Source organism: Ursus maritimus, unplaced genomic scaffold (assembly GCF_017311325.1).
Source record: "Ursus maritimus isolate PB19 unplaced genomic scaffold, ASM1731132v1 scaffold_8, whole genome shotgun sequence".
Taxonomy (NCBI): domain Eukaryota; kingdom Metazoa; phylum Chordata; class Mammalia; order Carnivora; family Ursidae; genus Ursus; species Ursus maritimus.
Genome location: NW_024426996.1, coordinates 34388951 through 34406313, shown reverse-complemented (window position 1 = coordinate 34406313; position 17363 = coordinate 34388951). Strand labels below are relative to the sequence as shown.

General features: G+C 36.2%; 1 protein-coding gene across 1 annotated transcript in view; it reads left to right on the top strand.

Moving 5' to 3' along the window:
- ADGRL3 (adhesion G protein-coupled receptor L3) overlaps positions 1-17363 on the top strand; it is a 482854-nt gene that overhangs the window by 309334 nt on the left and 156157 nt on the right. The window contains exon 7 of the mRNA XM_040624907.1: positions 16060-16362. Coding sequence (XP_040480841.1) covers positions 16060-16362 — 303 coding nt within the window. The remainder of the gene's footprint in view (positions 1-16059; positions 16363-17363) is intronic.

Genomic DNA, 17363 nt, shown 5'->3' with positions numbered 1-17363 from the left:
GTTGCTGGGCATGTTCTCATTAAGTAAAACTACAAAATAAAATCAATTTTTAAATATTAATGGGTGATTTGTGGAAGCGTGTCTTAGAAGCACTGAATTACTAGAAATTGAAAAAGCAGAATCTGTTTTTGAAAGCCATCCAATGTCCTTTTATTTATAGCCTTTGAGCCATTTCACAAGTTGAAAAGCAACCATGGAGCCATTTCATGTTTAGATTAATATATATTTAAGATATCTTAAAGCCACTATCAGCATGCAGTAGCCCTCTCATTGAACAAACACAGATTAGAGGTAAATGAGGAAATTCCTCTACATTAGGAATTCTCAAGCAGAGGTAACTTTGTCCCAAAAGGACATTTGGCAATTTCTAGAGATATTTTTGGTTGTCGCAACTGTGGGTAGTGAGTATTACCAGCATCTATTGCATAAAGGCCAGAGGTGTTGCTAAATATTCTACAATGCACAGGACAACACCCCATAAAACCACACAACAAAGAATCGTGTGTCCTAAAATGTCAATAGTACCAAGGTTGGGAATTCCTGCTGTAAATGAAGATATAAAGCCAAATCATATCCTAAATTTTGCATTCTAATTCACAGAAACTGGGAAAAGAGTTAGGGTTTGTATTATCTACTGGCGTATAAGAATGCTACTATAAACTTAGTGACCTAAAAAATGCACATGTATTACCTCAAATATTCTGTGGTCAAGAGTCCAGGCCTACCTTGGCTGGATCTTCTATAAGGCTGCAATCACGGTGCCATCAGGGATGAGTTCTCATTTGAATGTTGGACTGGGGAAGAATCAGTTTCCAAGCTCATATGGTCATGGGCAGCATTACATTCTTTGGGCCTCAGTTTCTTGCTAACTACTGTTCTCAGCTCCTCGTCCTGTGACCCCCTCTATAGGCACCTCACAACATGGCAGCTTACTTCTTCAAAGCCAGAATGGTAAGTTTTTCATAAGACAGACAAAATATGTAATGTAGATTGTGCACATGATGACATACGTTCCACCACTTTTGCCATATTCTGTAGGGTAGAAGCAAGTACAGATCTCACCCACGCTCAAGAGTAAGGAATTACACAAAAGTGTGCACACCAGTAGATTGGGATGATGGGGGCCGCTTAGGAGTCTGTCTGCCAAAGGGAAGTTGTCTTCTGTTTAAAATTCTTGCATTTTAAAAATGTTGCTATTCATTAAAAGTTAATTGGCTAAATGTAAAATACTTGCTGGTAAAATATACATATTATTCAGAAGGGAAATAGAAGGGAGAATGCACATGACTCTCACATAGTGACTATCACTGCTACTGTTTCATATGTGTAGCGTATTTGCAGTGACATCAAAGTGCTCTGGCTATAGTCCCCTCACAAAATTATGTAGCTTTATTTGGTCCCCTCTTTCTGAAGACCTGTATTTTGTCACTGTTAGCTTGCCCACCTCTCTGTTTCATTTTCTTTCTCTGTATTAAGAATTGTCACATTATTTGGTGGTTGGTGGTAGGAAGCTTGGGGAGCAGAAAGGCTATCTTGAGTCCCATCACTGCTAGTGATAGGTGAAGATTCTTCTATGTTTAAAATATATAATTGTTAATAGGATAAATTGAATAACTAATAACTAAAAGTACTGTGAGTTACATAAAACTAAAATAGGTATTGAATCTCCTTTACCATAAATTAAATTTATCTTGTTAAAATAAATTTGTCTTGTTATAATACATTTTGTTTACTAGATACTTGCTGGGGAACTTTTTCTGTTTACTTCAAGTGTGTGCTGAATCTGTATTCTTTGATATGCAGCTATGTTTCCTTTTGCCTTTAATATAAGCCAGATTAATTTCTACATTGTTGGAAGTTAATTTTAGCAGTGAGAGTGTGATACCACAAAGGCTATAATATTAAAGAGATTCATTATTAAGCAGTGAAGCAAAATATTAATGAATAAGAGTTTTATGATCACACTGACTCTTTTTTCCATTTGTGTCCTCTTACGATGTACAAATAACTGTAATTCTTTTCAGATACCATTTGATCTACTGGATATACTAAAGACATAGTGTGTGATATTTAATACATATGTGATGACTGTTAAAGTTGCATATGGTAGATACCATGTGTACTTTTCATTTTCATAGAATTCAGAATTTCTATTTTATATCATTTGTATTCATAATGCATAATTTTAGGGGACATGGAAATTATATAGTCAGGCAGATTTTTTTGTTTCCTTCATATAACTTCCTTTATCTTTGCAGCATTTGCATATCTTATATGGATATTCACAAATACACAAATTATTTATTAAGCGCCTATTATGTGCCAGGAACTGTACTGGATGTGAAATATTGCATTATCATTCCTAAGTCTACTTTACCCAATTTTTTAAAGAGAACTCATGCTCATCCTGGTTTAGAGATTTGTCCAAAGTTTCACAACTAGAATGTGCAGGAGCTGGTACTCCTAGGCAGATGTCCCTTCATGTGGCTGTGTCTAGCTAGGGGTGAAATAAATGACCGCTCCCAGAAAGAATGGATTCCTAAAATCTTATTCTGAATTTATATCCTAAAAATAATAAATATATATTGAATACAAATATGAGTAATCCAAAATAGCAATTTCATTAATCACTTCCCATTTCTACTTACAATCACTATAAATCACAGATATCAAAGGGAATAGTGATTTAACCAAGTACAGGGAGTGGGACACAAGAGGGGAGAATTAGTTGAGATTGAGAATAGTGCTCCAGAAAGACACACTCCCATCACTGAAGATGAGAAGGGGCCTTTCTGGAGACACAGGAAATAAATCCAGGATAGTTAGAAGACCGAGAGAGCAAAGGCAGAGAGGCTTAAGTGGTGACTGGAGAGGTAGGCAGGGTAAGGCTTAGTGGGCTGTTTATGCCATGTTTAAGGGTTTTGACTTTATAGTAAGATCAGTTGGGAGCTTTTAAAGAGCAACAACATCAGATTTGCATTTCTCAAAGATCACTGCAGGTACAAGGTGAAAGATAGATTACGGGTACTCATTTGATGGTACAGGGAGATGACTTAACTACTGATAGCTACAACTACCTGGGTGGCCCTCAAGAGCTTATGCTTAGTGAAAAAAGCCCATCTCAAAAGGTGTCATGCCTGTGATTCTATTTATATAACATTCTTGAAAGGATGAAACTATAGAGATGGAGAATAGATAAGTGGTTGCCAGGAGATAACTATGGGGGGTGGGGACGGATTTGAATACAAAGAGGTGGCACAAGGCAGTTCTTTTGTGTGATGGAATAGTTCTGAGTCTTGAATGTGGCAGTGGTTATACAAATCTATGCCTGAGATAAAATCTAATAGAACGTAAGTATGCACACATAGGTGAATGCAGGTGAAAACTAAATAAAGTCTGTAGTCGAACTGATAAAGTCATGTACCAGTGCCCATTTCCTGGCTTCGATATTCTGCTGTAGTTATGTAAGATCTCTCCATTGAGGGAAGCTGGGGGAGGGGCTCTTTTTACTATTTTTGCAACTTCCTGTGAGTCTGTACTTATTTTAAAATAAGTTTATTTTTTAAGGCTATTATAATAGAACAGCCTTTTTAAAGAATGGGAACAGTGGTGAAGAATAAGGAAAGCAATATTCTCAGTGCATCAGTGATCAGATTTGCAAGTCCTGTTATGCATATTTTGCAGTGAATCGAGGCGGTTGATGTGAAAGTGCATTTATTGAACAAATACTAATTGAGCCCCTCCTCTGTGTCACATGCTAGTCAAGTCACTGAGGATTATTGCCAAGCAAAACAGCAATAGTCTATCTTCATGGGATCTTTGGGCTACCAAAAAGAGTCTAAAACTTGGCCTGCAGAGTGTTACACAAATTTTTGACACTTTCCTACATGAAGATGAGGCTGTGCTTCCAAGAGATCAGGCTACAGGCGGAATCACTTGTGGACTCCTAAATTAGTGGGCCATCTACAATTTTGAATCTGTAATAGCTTGATTTTATTCATATTACATACTTCAATATTGATTTCAAATGGACCTTTTCTTTCCCATCTGCCCTTCTTTCCCATCTGCCCCCTCCCATTTACTTTCAAAGCTAAATACTGAATATTTTTTTGAAAAAAAGGTTTGAAATATCCTGTATGCTCCCAATCCTATTATCTCAAAATTTGAAATACCACAGAGCAGGCAAATGATTTTGAAGAAATATTTTTTCCTTATTCACATTATTTTTTCTCAAAAAAATTATTTCCCATTGGAATCAACTAAGAATATCACTGTCGTCTCCAGAGCTGGTTAGGATAAAGTGGGTGGTAATGACTACTGGGTTTTACATGTCCTTCAGAGATCGAGGTGAGAAAGGTAAACTTGATAATTTTATTTCAGGCTGGCCGATCTTCTGTTCTTGTTATAGAAATGCAAAAACTACTTCACCATTGTAAGTTAGATGGCGATTTATAATTCTCCTGAAAGAAAGTTGATGGCATCTTGGAATAACCTAAATTTGATTATAATAATGTTATATTATTACTGAATGTCTATTGTATGTCAGTATTACCGAAGTAAATAATAGGAATCCACATTATTAAGGATAGGGAAATTTTGAATTTCTGGAAGAGTAATTTGCCCAAAGCCAAATAGCTAGTAGATGATAATCTAATATTTGAACCTAAAATCAATACTTTTCCCAGGATACCTCACTGCCCTTTATTTTATTATTAATATAGTAAATGTACTTTTATGAAGCTTTTGAGGTTTCTTCATAAGTCTCTGAAAATGAACATAATTCTTTTGAAGTAGAGGAGCCCAATATAATCAGTATCCATTTTATTTACTTATTTTCCCCAGCAGGTTGGAATATATGGGTGATGTGCAAGTATCAGGTGGGTGCCCAGTCAGTTAAGCATCTGCCTTCAGCTCAGGTCATGATTCCAGGGTCCTGGGATTGAGCCCCACATTGGGCTCCTTGTTCATGGGGAGTCTGTTTCTCCCTGTGCCTGTTGTTCCCCTGCTTGTGCATGCATGTACTCTCTCTCTTTTTCTCTCTCTCTCTCTGACAAATAAATAAATAAATAAAATCTTAGGGAAAAAAAAGAATGCTTTAAAAATAATAAGAAAGAGAATAACCAGGAGAAAGCAAAATGGGGAGGTTTTTATATATTACTCCATTAATTTGGAATGGGATGGGTAGGCATGGTTGGAATAGTAGGTCAAAGAAAATAAGTTGTTTGATGCATAAATGAGTGAGAAGAAGCTGCTAAATTCCCAACATGAGGACTAGTTGAAAATATTTGCCTTAGATGCCCTGAATTCTATTCCTGAGTCTGTAACAGAAAATACCTTGGCCTAATCACTCAATCACCTAAACGTCAGTTCAACATAGACTATTTTTACCCTTTCCTTTGTAAAAAAGCAAAATTTAACTGAGTTAATTTGAAGATCTAATTGGTTTTATTCAACGATTCATGAGTTGGGGAGCATCCTATCTAGCGAGTTAAAAGGGACTGCAAGGAGCTATACAAAATGGAAGGTTTTTGTAGATAGAAGGGGGCAGGAAAAGGAAATTTCTAGCAAAGAGTGGATTGTTTTAGGCATGGTCACCTTCCTATGAGGAAAAGAAGGGTCCATCAGGCAGATTACTCACTAGTGTTGACCAGGGAATTCCAGATTAACTGGTTAAAGGTTACATTCCTGGAAGAGGCTGAAATTACAATTATTAAATATTCAGTCTTGGTTTACTGATGCGGGGCTTAGTATAAGTGGCTACATTTTGGGTCTGTTTCCTTTTTTCTTTTTTTTAAACAATTATTTTAAAGGGAAGTAATTATAAATTAACAGCATCTATTTAAATATTTAAGTTTCTTGAGAGTCTAGGTCTATAATTTCTGCTACTTGTATTTTGACTTTTGAATATTGTGTAAGCAAGAATTTGAAACTGCTGTATATCAGATCTTACAAAATGTAATCTGGAGTAGGTGATCAAATTATTTAATCCAAAATGTCGATGTAATTGAGATACAGTAGTATACATAGATCTTCTGAAAATACTTTTCAAAAGAAAGCATGTTTATTCTCACTCACCCAGCATGCGTGATTGAGTACTTAATGTATCCCAAGATGTATATTTACATGGAAACAAAATGGAATGTCAAATTTCCCAGCACTCAGAAGAGTTATAGAGTTTAACTGTGTTTTTGGCAGATAGACTTAATTTATGCATCAAGTCTATAATCTATTATGCTGAGTATTAAGTCCTTTAGAAGACCGTACAATATGGTTGTGGTTGCATTTGAAATTAAAAATCACTTATATGCCAATTTTACAGCTGCTTTCCTTTTTATGATTTAAATTACCTGAGTAAATGAAATGTTTAGTGACTCACCAGTGTGAGAGAGTTGATGGGCACAGTGAAGAGCCACCCCTGAACTTTCTACAACCTATGATAAAATTAGACTGCCCACCCTATAAATGCCTTGAGGAGGGGGACCATGTTTTATACAACCTGGTAGTCCCATTCTAGCAGCTAATTGGAGCTCCAGTTCATGTCATTCTTAGGTTTATTAGATAAAAAATGAAAGCTAGAGGAGGTTTTTTTTGGGGGGGGGGATGTTGAAAGAAATATTTGGAGGTACTTAAAAAGCCATATAATAGCCTTGTTTTTTCCAGACTCTAAACGTAAACAACAAAGCAAATAATCAAGGCCAGTAGCTGTCCTAAAATAGAGCCTTACATTTTATCAGTTTCTTAGAAACTTGTGCAGATCTAACAAGGACAAGAACATATATATTTTTCAAGCATCTGTAATAGATCAAAGTTACCAAAATTGCATTTCTTTAAAAAAAAACTTGAAGCTTAAATGATGAACTCTTCATTCTTCACTGTTCACTTGAGTATTTCATTTCCAAACAGAGGATAATGTTATTTTTCTTGAATTTATTTTAACTTTATACTTATAAATAAATCATGTATAACCCTTATATTTTGGTATCACTCTATCTTCATAGGTAAACTACAATTCACAAGTTAATAATAAAATATGTCACTGCAAATATTAGGCAATAACTCCAGTAACTGGATAACAATGATGTCAAATCTAGGGGAATAAAACACAATATTGAGACTAGAAGTAAGGAATTATTCTAAATCCTAACAACAATTCAACTACTTCCCCCTCCTTGAATGTTTTACTGGTTGTTGAGAAATCAGGAAACTCAAATCCACTTGAATTTATTTTCCTAGTTTGTTTGTTGACATGGTTGCATCACGACCAGAGTTTAGTTAATAGTTTTATAAATTAAAACTTCTAGAAATTTTACAGTAATGAGCATACCAACATTCTTCTGTTGGTTATAACTCAGGAGTCTTCAACATTTTCATACAGTTTGAAACCAATATATTTCTGTGGTTGTTTCAGATTTAAATAAATAATAATTGAATGGAGCTAGAGGAGAATTTACATAAGGACTAACTCTCCTTTTGTTTAAATGAAGGGACAAACATCAGTTCAATTCAATCAACAATTACTGAAGGCCTACTATGTGTCAGTGAGGATCCTAGGACCCATACCCAAAAGCCATCACCACCTCCCTCAAACCCCATGCTCTTGTGGGTATATGTGTATCCCACAGCATTCTAGTCATTCTTATCACTGCCAGCACCTCTCAGATGTATGGCCAATTAGCACCTGTTCTCCCCACTTCCACTCTTCACCCATTCAGCCACTCTTAACCACAGCAACTCAAGTGAACCTAAGTTGGATCATGTCTGGGCTCTGCTCAGAACCTTCCAGTGACCTCCCACACCAGATAAATACCAAAGTCCTCACCATAACTGTAAAGTCCTATGTGCTACAATCCCTGCCACCTCTCCGATCTTATTTCATAGTGATTTTCCCTCACACACATTGCTCCAGCTACACTGGCCATGTCACTGTGCCTAGGCCTTTACAGACGCTGGCTCCTCTCTCTGAGGGGCTCCCCAGTTATTCCCATCTCTCACTCTACCACTTGTCACCTTAACAGCAAGAGCATGCCTGACACCCTATTAAAAATTGCAATTGCCCCCACCCAGCACTTTCTGTTACTTTCCCTTGCTTTCCTTGTTCTTTTTATCCGTAGCACTTTTTAATAACTAATATACTGTATATTTTAATTTTTGTCCCATTCATTGTTTATCTCTCTTACTAAAATGTAAGCTTTATGAGGGCAGAGATTTTTAGTTTTTGTCATTTTCATTGTTCACTTCTGTATCCCCAGCATTTAGAATAGCAATTGGCACACAGTAAACAATCAATAATTATTGGTTGAAGCAAGGAATAAATAACAATATTATCACTGATAATAAATATTTATTAATGTATTATTCTCTGTCGTTTACTTTGCTAAGTACTATAAATCCATACTGCCATTTTTTTCCTCAAATAAGTATATATGTTATTATCTCCATGTAGTTAAAAAAATTAAGGCACAGAGAGCTATTATAATTTGTTCAAAGTCACATCTCTTTCATTTTATTTAATTGATTAGTTTGTTTGTTTGTTTGTTTGTTTATAGGGAGGGGCAGAGGAAGAGGGTGAGAATCTTAAGCAGGCTCCACACCCAGCAGGGAGCAGGATCCATGGCTCAATCTCATGACCCTGAGACCATGACCTAAACCAAAAATCAAGAGTCAGATGTTTAACCCATTGGGCCACCTAAGTGCCCCAAAGTCACATCTCTTTTAAATGATTGAGTATTTATCTCATTGTGTTATAAGAAGACATTTCTGCTATTACAGTGTTTTACCAACTCTAAGATTCTCATTATTTCACCTTTCAACATTTCATACATTGGAATGCACCTAACAATTGAAGACATGTCAGAGTTAAATTAGCAAAGATTTCCTTTTTCTATGTTAGTGGCACAAAGAATAATTGATGATATTGTGCATTCAACAAAATACAGTATATTAAAACCGTTTTGAGGTCAGTACTCTCTACTTCACCTCTGAGTCCTTGATGCCCAGCACAATGTATAAGACAAACACCAATAAAAATATACTGAATGAAAAATATAGTTAGTATTTTTTTTCTTTCTTTTTCCTATCTTCTTCAGTAGCTTTTTCTATAAAGCTTGTTAGAGAGGGCTTCATTACGGTAAGGAACATGATAACTATACTCAACATTTTATTCCCAATACAACTCCTGTTACATGACAGTTGATTAATAAGTATGGATAGAATGAATTAATCTTGTAATTCCTAGAGCTGAACTCTCTTATAGGCACATAATATATGACATACTTGATACTTAAAAAGATTTCAAACATTTGTTAGATAATATGGATACACATGGGTTTTAAAGTCAAACTATCTGTATTTATTTTTTTAAAAGATTTTGTTTATTTGACACTGAGAGAGAGAGAGAGCATAAGTAGGGGAAGCAGCAGGCAGAGGGAGAGGAAGAAGCAGGCTCCCCACTGAGCAGGGAGCCTGACTCGGGGCTCAATCCCAGGACCTGGGATCATGACCTGAGCCAAAGGCAGACACTTAATGACTGAGCCACCCAGGCGCCCCAAACTATCTGCATTTAAATGCTAACTTGACCGCTTATGGGCTCTGTGAAGCTAGGAAATTCACATAACTTCTCTGTACCTCAATTATGCATTGTAAAGCATTACCACACTGCCTGGTATATGATATATGCTCAAAGAAAGCCAACTAATATCTCACATTATTGTTCGCTGCTTGTTTATTGTCTACTTAGATGCTGAACAATGTATTAAGTTTTGTGGATTCTACAGTTTTTCCTTTAGGAGAATTAGAAATGCCATAAGCAGAAAGAAATTAGCTCAAAGACAATTACTTCCTCCATTCTTAACAGCAGTGGGCAGGCTCCTTTCTTGTGGATCAAGTTGAGGTTCTCAATGTCCCCTCCAGGTTAGTATGCTTAAGAGTGAGGTCTCTGTGCCTGTTATTTTTCTGTTCTTCTACTTACGAACTTTTAACCTTTGAAAAATTACTGGATCTCTTGGTGCTTCAGCTTCACCATCTGTAAAATGAAAGTAATTAACTGTACCTCCTAACAGATTTGTTGTCAGAATTAAATGGGCCAATTCCTGTGAAGTGCTCAGGATAGTGCCGGATCCATAACAAGCATTCAGGAAACACCCAACAGGTCTGAACCATAGCAATACCAATAAAAGCACATGTGAGCAGTGTTTGGGACAAATTAATTTCCAAATTCATGAAGGCTTTTTACATGTGTGTTTTCGTCATTAAATGTTGTCTAAAGTTTTACCACCACCCATAGTCCTAATGGAAAGGAAGGGATTTTGAAATCCTGGTTCTATCACTCGACCGTTATGTGAGCTTGGATGAATTACTTACTTTTACTTCTTTCATCTCAGAAGTGAGTAAATATATCTACCCAAATATTGTTAGGAGCATTACATTAGAATGAATATAAAACATACAACACAGTTCCTGGCATGGTAGGACTAAATATATAGCAGATAATTTTAATAAGATGTCCCCCAATTCCCTATTTTAGCTTATTATTTTATGTAATAAGGCCATTACAAATTCATGTTTAATTAGAACAGATGTTTTCCTCTATTTACAGTAAGCATGATATGCTATGAGAAAATACAAATGGATTAAATTATAAAAATAAATATGCCTTCACATGGCTGATAATTTGTGGAATTTCACTGTCTTAAGAGGCCATAAAAACAGTATTATGAATGAATTCTGAAAAGAATTGGATGATTTCCTGACAGGTAAAATTAATGTTTCTTTTTAAAAAGTAAGTGTAATCAAATCTGCTGCGACCAACTGATATCCATGGGAATCAGGCAGAATTTCTGTCTTCTACCCAGAGCGCTGCACAAATACCAGAAGCCATTTGTAGTGTTGTTACAGTTTTAGGTTTCTTATTTCCTCTATCATGCCCTTGGGAAGATTTCTTCAGTAATTGACCTTGGATTTAAATAAATACTTGGAGGGTGGGGAGAAGGAAATGTTTCTGTAGTCAGCCCAAATATTACATGTTGGAAAGAAATTAACCCAGATTGGTAAAAGGAAGACCATGAGGAGAGATACATATTTTAGAGAAGAAAGGAAAAAAATGAAGGAGAATCAAGAAGAAAGTTCATGCACTTCATGAGTAGAAGGTAAACAGTTCTATTGTGAGGTTTTATATTGTTTTAAATTTTACAGTTTTTTAGAAGATGCCTGTATTAGGCTGCTTGGGCTGCCATAACAAAATACCCCAGACTAGGTGACTTAAACAACAGAAATTCATTTCCTCACAGTTCTGGCAACTAAAAATCCAAGACCAAGGTGCTGGTAAGGTTGGTTTCTCCTGAGGTCTCAGTCCTTGACTTAGAAATGGCCACTTTCTCACTATGTCCTCACATGGCCTTTGCTCTGTGAACATGCTTCCCTATCTCTTCCCCTTCATTGAAGGACAGCAGTGCTATTGGATCAGGGCCCTACCTTATGACCTCATTGAACCTTTATTACCTTTTTAAAGGCTCCATCTCGAAATAGAGTTATAGGTGGGTTAGGGCTTGACCTTGGGGGAAAAAATTAACAATGTCCATCCCCAAAATTAATATGTTTTGTGATCAAGAATAGTAAAGTTTTATTAGAATCGTATTTACTTCAGTTCCTTAGCGCATTTGGAAGACTCAGTTGTAGAATGCATGAGATAATTCAGAATGTCATTTTTGATAGCTTATTATAGAAACATGGAATATGGAATTGGGGGACACTGATTTACTTTCTATATGTATGATTATGATTCACTTACCATTTGAGCCTTTGTTTTCTCATTTGTAAAATTAGAAATTCGTAGTTACAATTACTCTGCAGTGAATTCAATTAGATAATAGAGATAAAGACATTGAAAAATGTAAAGCACTATACAAATGTTGGTTATTTTCACTGTTTTCCATTAGTATACTCCACAAACTATAACCTGTAGTAATATTCAAAATAATATGTTTTCTTTTCAAGGCAGTTTGAAGGAAAAATAAACAAAATCAACCAAAATATAAGAATGAAATAAGCCATGGGCAATATATTTGAGGGGACAGGAGAACTGAAATTTTCCTCTGGAAATAAGTTAATTATGAGGGAAAATATTAGTATGGAGGTTTGTTTAGTAACTTTTATGAAAATACTAAGCACAGTGAGCATAGTAACAATCACAGAATAGTAAGGAAAATTACACAATTTTGATTAAGTGTTATGTGTAAATAGTCACTCAAATGTATTTTCTATTATATTCTTTTAACCTTTCCCTGATACACAACCACAACCACATGAGGTACTTAATAACATAGTTTTATTAAACTAGCTGTATCATCAGGTAAGACTCAATGACAGAATACACTGAAAAAGTGTCATATCATTTCTCCGTTACTGGAAATCGAGAAAGCCAACTCCTATGGCATATGATATGGGCTGAACTTGGCCAGAGTGTGTTGCTATGACTTGTCAGTGAATCTACATCTTCTTTTCCAGTCTCTAGCAATAAGGCAAGTTCTTTCTTGGGCACTGGTGACAACATGTATATCACTAGTACTTATTCTGCCAAAAACTGGCATTGAGCAGAACTCTTGGGAGTCTCACACAGCAGTAAATGGAATAGAAAGGATGGGGGATAAATTTGACTTTTATTCTGCTAAAAGTCAAATGGAATGAAATGGCCCTGCTTGTAGCCACCTCTCTGCAGCACAATTCCAAAGAAATAAGTTCTGATCCTTAACATTAGTATGTCTTTATTAAACTAAGTCCTTGCAATGTAATATGGAACAATTCAAACTTCAAAAAAATCTCTTCCATCAGTATCATTGCTTCACAAGAGTATATTCAGTTTAAATATGAATGTTTTGTGATAGGATTATTTTGGGGAAGAGGAGACTTTGTTCTCCCTGCTTCTTTTTGTTTTGAGTTATCCGGTAGTTTTCTTAACTGTAGTATAAAACGCATTTATAAAATAACTTTTTTAGCCTATCAACTATGAGAACTCTTAACTACCCTATTTGCTATTTCCCTCTATTTATCTTTTTCTTTTTTTTCTTTTTTCTTTTTTCTTTCTTTCTTTCTTTCTTTTTTTTTTTTTTTTTTTGGTGATATTTCACAACTGGACCCTCCCTTGCTTCCTTGACCTACCCCTGATGTTCATCTATCTTGACTGAGAGCTAATTTACTATAGGTCAGACACCAGGCTAAAAGCTGAGGAAATAATCTTGAACAAAGCACATTAGTGTGTAACCTCATCTTGGTAAATTTGAAAAGGTTCCTTGGTGGAGATGGCATCCAAGCCATCCCCAAAGGCTAAACAGAAATTAGCCAGGTGGAAATGGGATCAGGAACACCACAGCATGTTCAAAAGCCCTGGGGCAGAAAGAACAGGGTACAGTTGGGAAATTACTGGTAATTTTGTATGGTTTAATAGTAGAGCTGAAAGACGAGAAGCATTACAAATGAGCTAGAGAAATAAATGCATGGAGGGCTTTAGGCGCAAAGAAAAGGAGTCCAGTCTTTGTTTAGAGGGCAGACGGAAGTGATTGAAGGGATTTTAATCTGGAGAGTAACATATTCCAATTTATACCCTATAAGATGCCTCTGGCAAAAGGTAGAAAATTGTTTTAATAGGGTAATTTTAGAGAAAAATAATGAATATTGATTTCCATTATGTGGTGGCATTGTTAAATACATTTTGGTGTGATACTGTAGTCTTTAAAAACATGAAATCTGGATTGTTATAGAGCACAAGATAAATATATTAAATCTACGCGAAAGAAATTTATTCAAAATTGGCAAGACCAGAGTCACAGCAAAAAACCATCTTGTGATCACGTGTCGTTGCTCCTTGGTTGTGATTTGTGTGATTTGTGTGATTGAGACAATAGGCCGGTCAATCTTCTCAGTGCATGTGGGATTATGCAGTTTTATCAGAGCAAAGATGTCTGCAAAACAAGTCTCTTCCCTCCCATAACATTGTATGCTAATTAAAATATCTAAATGAAGAAAAGTGCATTCATTTAGAAAGCATTCTTCAGTATCTATATAATTCTGAACAAGCTACAAATGAGAGATGGAATTATTTAAATTGAAGGAGCCAGAGAAAATGCTTGGAGTTAGCTTTTAACTATTGCCTTACTAGTCTATCAAGTGGAATAAAGTAAAGAAGAATTTTTCCATCAGCCAGAAAACTTTGCACACAAAAGGTGCTTGTATCCCAGCAATGACACCACTGACATGTTTTTAAGGCTAATACTTAATAAGAACAAGAGTATTTAATTTTAATATTAACTTATTTTTAATTAATTTAATATTAAGTAATATTTAATTTCAAGTTATTAATATTTCTTCATTATGTTTTTTCTTTTTGAGACATTTCGGCAAATTCAAATGCAAAATAAATGATGTATATTAGAATCATTTCTACTGGTTATAATTTTAAGAATTCAATTTTACTTATGTTGCTAAAATTTATATATGAGTTTTGTTAAACATTGGTGTCAATTTTTATGAATTCTGAATTTTGATTTTGCAAACATCAATATTAAAATCCCAGTAATGTCATCTTGCTCTGGTATTGCTTTACAAGGCTCTCGTACTCACCCACTGATGAGTGAGAGGAGTGCAGCTAGTGGTGATTGGGAAGAGAGAAAAATAGAGAAATGAGACAGAATCAGCAAGACTTTGGGAAATGTGGTGTCAATGGAAGAAGGGGAAAAAAAGATACTCCTTCTTCCTTCATGAACTTTGCATCAATGAAGTTATGAATATTACATTCACATAGAGAGAGAACCCAAGAGGAAGGAGGAACACTTAGAAGAAAGAGGAAACAGAACAAGCAAGGAGACAGCTAGAAAAATAACATCACTTCAGAAAATGCTACAGTTTCAGTGATTAAATGTTCAGAATATCCATACCCCCTTCCCTACTGCCGTCTCTACCTCGTTTTGGGGAGCTTTATACGTACCAACCACACGTGATGGATGTGGCACCTCTTCTAGGGCAGCAAAGTCAAGTTGATGACATGTTAAAGAAAGCAGACGATGAATGACAACCAGCTGGAGGCTCAGCACGGGACCCCCTGAGTTCCATGAACCCGAGCTACTTGGAATCTGGCTAGAGCCAGTGGCCCTGGGGTTATTGCCGGTAAATGAGGTTAAGAGTAGTTTCTAACATTACAGTTAGGAATGCAATGTAAGTATGTGGAGGACTGGCATACTCTTGCCTTCCTATGATGGAAATATAAATAGATTTTCCCCAGAAAGATGATTCTTTGCAGTGATTATTTCTATGGTATTGTTAGAACATTCCTTTGGATACGTTCTGGGCTTAATAACCTATTAATATCTGGTCAAGGAACCTTACCAGTTTTATTTGGAATTTGGAATACATTTCCCCATTTTAAGAAATCTAGTTAGAAAATAATTTATGAGACAACTAAATTGGCAATGACTTATACTTTACATTAGTAAATGTCAGGTTTGAAAGTTTTGTTAAGGTGGGTTAGTTCTGAGAGCATTGGGTAGATATCAAGCTGCTTTAATTTATGTTAAAGAGACCATATTCAGAATTGTCCTTTACTTTTTAGCATGAGAGCACTTTAAATCTTGATGCCCTTTTATTTCTGATTCCTCTCCCCTAATTGCTTCATCTTTAGAAACTCATGTGATACTCAATATGAAAAGACTATTACAATAGCTCTCTCCCATTCTACACAAGTTTGAAAATTCTAAGTTGAGGAGGGCTGTAAGTATTAATCCTCTAATCGTTAAAAAGGCCTGAAGCATTAAGAAGCTTACTGAAGAGGTGGGTTGTGCTGTAATTTTGTTTTCTGTGATTTGAGTTGAGCGGAACCATGAACAAGCTGATGTTTGGCATTGGTCAGATGGCTGTCATGGTACTGAGGTGGCATTCAGATACCTTGGCACTGGCTTATTTTTTTCCATGTTGAAGGCTCTTTGAACTGTCAAATAAAAATGGTTTCTAAAGTATTAGGACACCCTGAAGTGATGAGCAAACAATGCAGATGTTTTCTTTTGAATTTTATTTCAGAAATCTCTACCACAGGACCTCTTGGCATGGGGAGCACCACCACCAGCACCACCCTGAGGACCACAACTTGGAGCCCAGGCAGGAGTACCACCCCGTCGGTGTCAGGAAGACGAAACCGGAGTACCAGCACCCCATCTCCAGCCGTGGAGGTGCTCGATGACACGACCACACATCTACCATCGGCATCGTCCCAAATCCCAGCTCTGGAAGAGAGCTGTGAAGCTGTGGAAGCCCGAGAAATCATGTGGTTTAAGACCCGTCAAGGACAGATGGCCAAGCAGCCGTGCCCTGCAGGAACGATAGGTAAGTCTGTTCTGCAGAGTTCAGCTAAAAAGTCTTTTGTTAGGTTACCTTGCTTTTCTTGCAGCTTTTTTCTTCAGTTTTTTGTTTGTTCGTTACTACATATTTTTGTCACTTCAGTTGATTGAATTCTGAACTCAGCCAAATTACAATTTAAAGCAGTGTATTTTCAGAGTTTGAAAATACATTCTGGAGAAATCACCGATGAGGACTTAGTGTGTATACACATGAGGCCAGAAGTTTTTGCCCATGGTGTGAGAGCTGTGAGGGGAGTTACAGTTAGGCTGTGGATGTCCTGGATGCCCCAGAAGGCCAGCCCGGCTGTGTAGGAGCCCGGAGCGAGTCACTGGATTCCTGGGAGCTAGTTCTCATGCATGTCACCTACTGTCAAATGTTGATAGCAGAAAATGAGGTGGAGGACTTCTCCATTAGAAAATGATCATCGAAACTACCTAAAACTTAACAAAAGAGAAAGTTTGACTATCCTTTTGATAAATCATTGTAGCTGTCCTTTAATAGCCAAGCTCTTCAAGGGGTAGGACCCAATCTCCCATTACTCAACATCCCCCCGAGAGAGCAAGATCCATTGTTTTCTCTAGGAGATAGTTCAAAGCTAAATAGTTCTTCCCTCTCCCCGGCTCATTTTTTACTGATGTGATTCCTAATATCCCCAAGTGGTAACCATATTATTACTTACAATTTTTATGCCTGAAATAGCCTAGTTTTCTTATTGTTACATACATTTATCTTCCTAAAACTAATATTTGATATGCTAAATAAAATTTGCCTTATTCCATAAAATATGTAAATAAAGCAAATGTGCGATAGATGTCGCGATACAAGAAATAGGGACTCTGTGTATTACTGATTTGGTTACTTTAAACAGGTTTGTCTTAGAAGAGTTCCAGTGTGGATATATCATTCTGAATCCTATAGTATGTGAAATGAAAAGACCAAAAAGAATATTGGCTTTTATAAAAGTGCACATTTAATTTCTTTTTTCA